Source organism: Oryza sativa, chromosome 1 (genome assembly GCF_034140825.1).
Source record: "Oryza sativa Japonica Group chromosome 1, ASM3414082v1".
Classification (NCBI taxonomy): Eukaryota; Viridiplantae; Streptophyta; class Magnoliopsida; order Poales; family Poaceae; genus Oryza; species Oryza sativa.
The window spans coordinates 38,243,642-38,253,383 of NC_089035.1; the positions used below are offsets into that span (position 1 = coordinate 38,243,642).

General features: G+C 39.9%; 1 protein-coding gene across 2 annotated transcripts; it reads right to left on the minus strand.

The window, feature by feature from the left end:
* Positions 1–1,614: 1,614 nt before the first annotated feature.
* On the minus strand, positions 1,615–6,979 carry LOC4325051 (protein S-acyltransferase 8). 2 transcript variants are annotated; one of them, XM_066306190.1, is made up of 5 exons: positions 6,710–6,979; positions 5,483–5,668; positions 5,097–5,390; positions 4,235–4,266; positions 1,615–2,574 (listed from the first exon to the last, which is right to left on the minus strand). In XM_066306190.1, exons 1-5 carry the CDS (start codon positions 6,770–6,772, stop codon positions 2,508–2,510), a joined length of 642 nt encoding a protein of 213 aa, XP_066162287.1. In that variant the 5' UTR covers positions 6,773–6,979; the 3' UTR covers positions 1,615–2,507. The 2 variants fall into 2 exon arrangements, with proteins under 2 accessions (XP_066162287.1, XP_015621925.1); XM_015766439.3 differs by having other exon boundaries at positions 4,235–4,468.
* Between the last annotated feature and the right edge of the window lie 2,763 nt (positions 6,980–9,742).

A 9,742-nucleotide genomic window follows, 5' to 3' on the forward strand; every position in this document is an offset into this window, starting at 1 on the left:
CTTTAAATATCGTGAAGATATATCGTTTCTTTGAATGTTTCTTTAGGTATGTTTGGGTGAGCTTTTAGCTGCTGCAGATTCTCCCAGAATCTCCAGCTCCCCCAAATAGTCCAGATTGTCAGCCAGATTCTGGGAATCTGTAGTTGTAGAATCCAAAAAATGAACTCACCAAGAAGCTGCTCCAGAATCTTAAGCTCCCAAACAGGGTCTTTGTAGTTTCGTCGAGCAGAAAATCTAGGACGCATTGATTCGCTCAGAAATGGAGTATTCATGATGTTAAGACCTCTTTGATTCAAAGGAAATTTATAGAAATTTTAGAGAATTTCATTCCTTCATGCGGTCCAATCAAACGGTCATTCCTACGTTTTTCCTATATTTTGCAATACTCTGTTTTACACTTAGGCATGGTTTATTTCGCAAATTTTTTCCCCAAAAACGTCACATCGAATCTTTGGACACATGCATGGAGCATTAAATATAGATAAAAACAAAAACTAATTGCACATTTTACAAATCGCGAGACAAATCTTAGATTAATTATGCTCAAAAGATTCGTATCGCGGTTTCCAGACGAGTTATGAAATTAGTTTTTTATTCGTGTCCGAAAACCCCTTCCAACATCCGGTCAAACATCCGATGTGACACCCAAAAAATTTCATTTCGCGAACTAAAAGGCCTTACATTCCTATCAGAATTCTATGTTTTTTCTATTACTTCGTTTTTTTCATTCATGAGATTCAAAGGGTCCTAAGGTATATTTCTGGAGTAGTGTTCTGTATTTGGGTTTTCTGGTCATCAAGATATACTGAGAACTACAGGTGTTAAATCTACGAGTGCTTTGCCCATGGAATTCAACCAACATGGATAAGGAAGCGAAGCAGAGAGCACGGTAAGACTCCTTACCTGCTCAAATTACACTCTGCTTTTTTTCTCTTCTTGTATTTTTTTTTAAAAGGAAGACAATGAAAGTGCACTCCACTGACTGACGCTCTAACGCATTATCACCAGCATACGCAATGTCAGCGTCAAATTGATATCCCATGCGACGCGACGACTCTTGGGTCAACATTCCATTTCTGACAGACAGCAATGGCGTTTTATCAGAGGCATCAAACGCTCCTGAAAATGCAGATAGTAACTGAGATGTCGTGGTCAAATTTTTGCACCAAACTGAACTTTGGTAACCACGAGACAATTAAGATATCTACAACATCACAGCTGCAAATTTTCTCTGGGTTGCAAAACCATACAGAGAAGACAACCTTAAGGTCTTCGGAGTTCGGCATTTACCAGGAGATGCTTCCAGTCTCAGCTAGAGTGAGTCCAATGCAGAAGTCTGAATCCAGAAGCCAACGAGAGGGATCGATGTCGCCATATCATTGATTACAGGATTCCAGTAGAACAACGGCACGACCAGCATTCAAAAGGCAGCTCTGAATCTGGTTGCGATGGCAACATGTCGGTGATGATGCCAATGTCCTCTGCATTGACCACCAGATGAGCCTGGAATGTCAAGTTGTAGAGGTAGAAAGACCTGTTGCTGACAATCCGAATTCAACAGCACAGCATATTGGAGAAATAGTACGGTATGTGAACAGAATTGTCCCACTAGAGTGGTCTCAAAATGGAACGAAGTGATGATTGCCCTATCAAGAAAATTGTATTGTTTGTAAGGGTACAAAATGGGGTTGCATTCTAGATGAAATCGACATCCTCCAGACGATATGAGGGTAAGAGTGTGCATGAGGAACGACAACTGATACGCGCACAGGAGAAATTCAGAGCAATAGAATTACAGGTAGCATCCTAAGTATCATGGATCAGTTTTTTTTTACAAAAAGAATCATCCTGGCACTATCAGATGAGACTAGCAGAAAAAAGACCCACAGCGAAGTAATCGCCCACTTCTTTGAAAACAGAGGTACATACATGAAAAATGGTGGAAAGCACTGATGAATGCCGTTGAAGTTCATGAAGGGCATTTGTTCCTGTCTGTGCAGATGTGACTTGAATGAATCAGTTCATCAGCTTAATGATCCATGCCACTGGCATCTATTCAGACTTCATAGAAACTGCCTAAAGAGCTTCTCTCCGAAATGGGAATGCAGGTTGGGAGACTGGAGCACTTGTTGTGATGCCTTCTGATGCGAGGTCCGAACTTCGACTTCTTTCACCCCGACTCGGGTGCTGTACCTCATCTTCCACTGTAGGAGCTTGTGCATCCGTCTTTGATATCAATTTGGAGTTTGAGACAGCCTCATTCCTACTATTTCTGTCTCCACCTCCCATTTCAATATCAATGCCATCATAATTATGTCGTTGTGAGATCTTCAAGAGATCACCACCTATGTCAAGGTCATCTTCCACTTTTGTCCGAGCACCAACCGGCTCTTCTTCTCTCTCCACAGCACGGTTAGCTGGTGGAGCTCGCGCTTCCTCTTGTATAGGTTCCCTGAACTTGTGTTTGGAAGGTGGAACCTTAGTATAGAAGACTTCTAGAAAGTTATTCATACATCCTCGATCATAGGCATTTGGTCTGCCATCTGCTCTGTACCGGAAATTTTCATATGTGGTCTGAAAAGCCAAAGCATCCGTATCAGAGATCATGCAATGTAAAAATATTTATGTTCAGGAGAAGAGGCATCTAAAAGGGGTTGTTTCAAATGCTTGGAATGCTTGCCCTTTGAATCGCAGGGTAGAAAAAACGGAGGAATAGGAAAAACATAGGATTCTGACAGGAATTGAAGTGTAAAACAGAGGATTGCAAAACACAGGAAAAACACAGGAATGGTCGTTTGATTGGAGCGCAGGAAAAACGCAGGAATCGGATGAGAGAGATAGACTCAAAGGAAATTTTCCAAGAGGTTGGAGCTCTTGCTAAATTTCCTCCAAAATCTACATGCAATGTGTCATTCCATAGGAATTTCATAGGATTTGGAAAGCTTCAATCCTTTGAATCAAAGGGCCAAATAGGAAAATTTCCTATAGGATTTGAATCCTATGAAATTCCTACATAAATCCTTTGATTCAAAGGGGCCCTAAGTATTATTTAGGAACTACTCCCTTCTTCCACAAATATAAGCATTCCAAGCATTTAAAATTTGTCAAAAGTATAAGGATTCCTAGAGTACTATTTTCCCCATCAATCACCTCTCATTCATTTTTTTTCCCATCTTACCCCCAACCATCCCTCATTTAATGAGGGGCACCAAAGTCATTTTTTCTTCTCCTTGTCTCTCCAAAAATGTTTATGAATGCTTGTATTTAAGGATGGAGTCCTGAGGCTGTTTGGATGGATTACTCACTTTACCAAACTTCTATGCCACAAGTGTGGTATGCCATAGTTTTTGTGGCACCAAAAAAGAAAGCCACACTTGTGGCAAATTTTTGTTAACAAGTGAGTGTATGACATGTGGGCCATGAGAGTAGAAAAGTGTGGCATGCCAAATCTTTGGCTTCAACCAAACATTTACACCCAAAAGTCAAACTTGCCTAACTATAGTGTGGCAATGTTTGGGAAGCAACCAAACAGCCCCTTGGAATTAGCTGCCTTTAGATCTACTTAGATAATCCAACGTTGTTTATATCTGTACATACAGTCCAGTAAATGCAGAAGCATAAATAAGCATTTTAAGGAATCCAATTTCTGCTCTAATCCCAACCCCTGAATCCTGATTAAAGGCCCATTTATGAGGCCCAATTTCTGGGGATTGGGCAGTGGGCCAAGATCCTGGCTTGGATTGGACCTCCAAAAAGGACCTAAATATGTATCATCAGCTTCCTCGATAGTTGTTTTCAAGATTTAAAATGTGTGCTTGAGACAAGGAAGCACGAAAAAAAGAGTTCCTGTAAGTGTAATACCTAAAGCCCTGAACTGAACTCATCGAATCAAAGGGTTTGTGCTTTCCCATGAGCAAAAGAATAGAAGCTGGCACCCTTAGTCCCTTACCCTCACAAATGCACACACACACTGACACCACAGTACTAAATTAAGAAGAGGAATCCCAGATTCAGACAAAAATAGTAATGGAGAAACTGAAAACGCCCTCTTTCCCAACCAATTAATCAAATAAATATTTTTTTTTCAAAATCTCTCATTATAAGCACTAAGCATAATATGACTAGATGATGTTGCGATGGTAGAAACAAACAGGCAAAAACATAAATCTTTGATCAGGAGCACAGGCAAATCAACTAGCAAAAAGAAAGATAAACTTCACATAAACAGGCTGACCTGGTTTGTGCTGATGAGATATGTATGAAATCCTGTGAGTCCACCAACAAACCAAAGACAGATGAAACAATATATTAGTAATGCAAGAGAAGCAGGGGAGTGTTTCAAAGCCTTCCACACTGTGGGATAGTCTCCATCCATGAGAATCTTTATGTACAATGCTGACATAGCAAATACATAAATGCATAGGATACTCGCCGAAGAAACAAATAGGAAAAAGTATCGGTAATTGCGCTGCACAATGGAAAAGTAGAAGGAAATTAAGATAAGCAACTAAAAAATGGAGCAACTCAATCAAAACATTTTTGACATTGGATGCTATCAATTGTAGATATGCCTATGAGAAACTCATATTTACACTATGGATGAATAATTTTCTTATAAATATCAAATTAACCAAAAAGGTTAAAACCAGGTAGCTCGTATGAATATATAGGAGCATTTTTAGTAAATATGAAACTGACAGTTTGCCTTTGCAATCACATTGTCTATAACATGAATATTGAGGGGTGTCAAGTCACCAACTACTGACTGGGAAGTGAATCAGTACAATTCCAGTGAATGCTACATGTACATTAGGTAGTGATTGCCTGTAACATTATGTTGAGCAACTCTGCTCTTAGATGACATTGCTGTCCAGCAATCAATAACCGTAGAAAGTTTACTTTGTTAAAAATAAGTTGATTAAAAGCAAGGAGATAATATCAGGGAAATCATGTAGACAAGCGGTATAAGTTTATTGCGGACAACTAAATACTCTGCCTTTAGATTTTAATCAAGCAGTTGCTGAATTTGCTGTAGTGTAAGAGTAATCATCTCACTACTTAATATTACTAGCTTATAACACACAAAAAAAAGTTACCTTTCCAATGCATTGCCCTACCCAGGGGCAATGATGGTCAAACCGTTCCACGCAATTGTTGCAAATGGAACAGTGCGAACACCGAGGAGGCCGAAAAACCATGCAAGTTTCACAGTACTTGACCTTCACAGGCACCCCATTTACCATAACATCTTTTACACGAGGGAAGACTAGTCTGCCAGGTGTGTCCGCAAGAGATAAATTGTCATAGTGAAACTCTTCTTCTGGTGGATGAGATGCACGAGGTACAATACCAGGATCCTGAGCTGCGGTGATGAAAAGTAACGAAAGCACCTGCAAGAAAAAGAATGCGCATTTGTTGTGTCATTAAATCTTAAAATGCCCAGTGTGAAAGATACCTACAAGAAATAGACCAAAATACTCACATAGATTGCCAACACTATTGCTACGGCAAGAATTGCGTACCCTGCATTGTATGCAGGAAATTGATGACGAAGATTCCGTGCTACAAACGCACAGAAGACCGCAACCGGGACAAAAATCAGTGCAACAGAAAAAAGCAGGGATTTAGCATCAGGTCCAAATATTAGCCGACCACCAAAGAAGAACCTCTGCAGATTAGAAGCATCGATCAGTTCACAACAATGAATCCATTCCACCATGAAGACATACAGAGTGCCACACACTTTCAAAGATGGAGCAAATTGCAGCTGAAGTAAAAAGGCCTAAGCAATGTATGTAAGCTTAAAAAAAATGTTATTAATGTTCTGGAGCATCAATTCCATAGACCATCAATTATCTAAAAAAAGACAACACAAATCAATCCGATTCAACTGACAGTATGGTGATTGCAGACAGGGTCGGTACGAGTGATGTCCCCATCACAGCCACTCTGACATTCGCATTCAGATTTTTTCGCATCCGTTATCTCCACGCCAAAAATGAAGCATAGTATTGCATTGGAACAACATAGGGCATTCCAAACAAGTAGTGATATCATAGTATACATTGCTTCTTAAAACTAGGCACTACTGAACTAATTAAACGAATCGACAAGTTCAAACAGCTAGGGCAACTCGATTCCACAAAGCCTACAAACTTGGCAGTAATCTGTGTTTGCTAGACTATATGTTATGATTAATGAAACAAATAGTATCACAACACACCTGAAAAGAAAAGGTATCACAGCGAGGCGCATGTGGCCGGAGGTGCTCATAGGGGTAGGGTGTGCGTGTGTGCGTTCATAGGGGTGAGTGTGCGTAAGTTGTGAGCGCATGCGTTTATACTGTGTTTCTCAAAAAAAAAAAAAAAGGGAAATCCCCGCAAGAGAAAAAAAATAAATGTTGATACAAAATGTAAAATTGGTAAGCTGAAGAAACAGCAAAACCTCACGAACGCTTCGAAATTCGAATCCTATAACGGAGCACAAACCTTCGAATCCTAGAACAGAGCACAAACCGATCCCCCTCCTAACCTAACAATAAAGAAAACTAGTATACAAACAACAATTTAAGAGGTAAAAATCCTAAAATCCTCCCAAGACCCTAAACGAGAACACCGATACGATCCCTAGAAACTGTAAAACCAACTCAATACCAGAAAGGGGAAGCGGAAACGAGACGAGTATACACGAGAGGAAGAACAATTCTCACATTATTCCCCTTCCAGGCTTCGTAGACGCGCTGCCGCTGCGACTGCGGCTGCGGCTGCGCCATGGGCAGCGGACTCCAGGCCCTCCCGAGGCTCTCCTCCAATCAACAACCCATCGAATCCGCGCGAGCCGGCGAGGAAGAAATCGATGCTCGCACGCAAGAAACTGAAGTGCACGAAATCGACGCGAAGAAGAGAGAGAGAGAAGGCAAGCAGCCGAGAGAGGAATCGATGGTGAATGAAAGCGGCTACTGTGAGCGAGAGTAGGGTACAAAAGAGGACTTTTTTTATTGTTCGTGGGAAGTATGGAGACTGGGGAGACCGGAAGTCCAGAACGCCCAAAATTCTCTCATTTTTTTATTTGTTTTTTAAGGAAGAACGCTGAAAATTATTAGAGCCTGTTTGGTATAGCTTCAACTCCTAAATTTAACTCCAAGATTTGAGTCTGGAGTGGAGTTGTGGAGCTGCCTAAACTCAGCTCCACAACTCTAGTTCATTTTGTGAGAGAGCTCCACCCAGCTCCACTCCCAGTTTTGGTGGAGCCGAAACTGTTTGGCTGAGCTCCAGCTCCAGAAGGGGTGAAGCTGGAGCTGGAGCTGTGCCAAACAGGCCCTTACTCTAGGCTGGAATGGTAGATGAGCCGGAAGAGGAGGGATATTTGTAAAAGGGACCCTGAGTTATAAAGTTACTATGTATCAGTACCTATGTAAACCGAGTAATCCGGTAGTATTTGCGTGTGTAAAACTGTAAATTGGGTAATTCTCCTCTAGTGTGAAAACTAGTCGGATTTCATATGTAATTTTGCACGGAGCTAGATTATCCAAAAGTCAAATTATATTTGATGTTTTGTTTCTAATTTTCTGTGAATACAAGTATGTTTTGTATATTAGTTGATATATAGTATAAATTTATAATCTGGATCTGACGAGCCACTATGAACATGGTTCTTTTTGTTCCTTTCAATTATTTATAGGTTCTTAGTATAATTGGTGCCTCATTTTAGCTTTTTTTAAAAAGTCTTTTGTCGATTACCTCATTATTTACATTCATATTGCACATATCCCATGCAGCTGTGGTCATGTCACACATAAGTACTCTTATTGTCGCTTGTGCTACAACCAAACTTTAGATGGTATTAGAGTGCACCACAAACTTTTGGTGGTATACAGCTAAAGTCGTGAAATTTCTATGACATGGAACCACTTTTTCCCAACTTTGAGTTTGTCGATTATCTTCAACTCTCGAATACTCTTATTGTCGCTTGTGCTACAACCAAACTTTACATGGTATTAGAGTGCATCACAAACTTTTTGGTGGTATACGGCTAAAGTCGTGAAATTTCTATGACATGGAACCACTTTTTTCCAGCTTTGAGTTTGTCGATTATCTTCAACTCTCTAAGCCGTTCATATTTCATCATTACACATCAATAAAGATAATTTTCAATGACGTGGTATCACCTATTGAACAAATCAAAATAAAGGATGAGTATAAGCGGAAAAGAAGGTGAAGAAGGCATGTGAATTTTTATATATTTTTTTCTTTTTTAATTGTTTATTATTATTTTTATGATGACATTATTACCCTTTATCCACGTAGGCTCCATATAAATGCCATGCCATAAAAAACAACTCCAGTTTTAACCAAGAGATGAAATACAAATCATTTTGATAGTCGAGGAGCTAAAAGTGAACGGTTTTTATAGCTTGAGGACCAAAGTCGAACCAGGACCTTAGTTGAGGGACTGAAGTTATATCTGTAACTGTGCGGCCGCTCACCGCTGCACCCGGTCTACTTGACTTGACGTTAACAACGGAGCAGGATGACCCACGGTGAAAAGTCGAAGGGAAGGCCTCGTAGGTCGCTTAGATCGGGCCCGGCCAGCGAAGATTTCCCAGCGAGAACTGAAAAGCGTGAAGCGGCAATCGGCAACGAAAGCGACGAGCCTAGCGCCTCTAGTAGTAGAAGAAGTAACAAAGCTTCCTTTACCGTGTGATGCTTTGATTCGATCATTCGATTAGGTATAGGTTAGGTGCATTAAGCTCCTAGCAGAAGCAAATTTTACCTCGGATCCCCTCACATTCAGACAATCAGATCCCTACTTTTGGGAGCAGGGAAGTGTGGGATGTTCAGCTGTTACTCCGTAGTAGATTATTAGAGAAAATAATCAAAATGTAATGTTCAGTCCTCAGGAGCACCTGAATGATAGCTGGTAAAAGCACGCAAAGAGAATAGTGCATATGATCCGTGCTACTACTATCTTGCTAGTTGCTGCGCCATTTATATATAGTTTGACTTGCAGACGATTTAAATTGGCAGACTGAAACTTAAAGAATGGTCCTGGGTTACTGTATTTTGCAGGAGATGACCCAAGAAGAGACGTACGGTATGTCTGTGGTCCAAATAGAAACGCAAAACCAATTTTAATGTGTTCCCTATAGTAAGAATGGTTAAATTGTGCAACAATTTATGTACATACTCCCTCTAGTTTTCAATTTAATTGACGTTTTGGACAATGACACGGTCTACAAGATATATCTTTAACCTTATTTTTCTATTATAATATATACAATAAATAAATGCACGTTTACTTTTATTATAGTGCTTTGAAAGACAAATTTATATATGTTGTTCTAGTTTCTTTAAACTAAATATTTTTAAAGTTTTCGATGGTCAAAGTAATAAAAGTTTGACCTTAACCTTTATTCAAAACGTCAATTAATATAGAACTGGAGAGAGCAGTTTTTTTTTCTTTTACCAACATCAGCCATGCAGGCTATTTGCGCAGTTGTTCATGGGCGTTATTATTTTTCCATAGGTAGCCGCCCGGGGTAACAGAACACATTTAAGAGTTCCAGTACGCTAGACTAGTAGAGCTGTCTTGCATGTTTGAACTGTAAAACAGTTTTCCTGAAAAACGATATGCAGAAGAAAATTGTTGCATCTATATCATGGTTTGACATTATAGAACAGCAGAAGAAAAATGACGGTTCCATGTCCTAAGCTTATCAGTATAAGCTAATTTAACTGTTTCT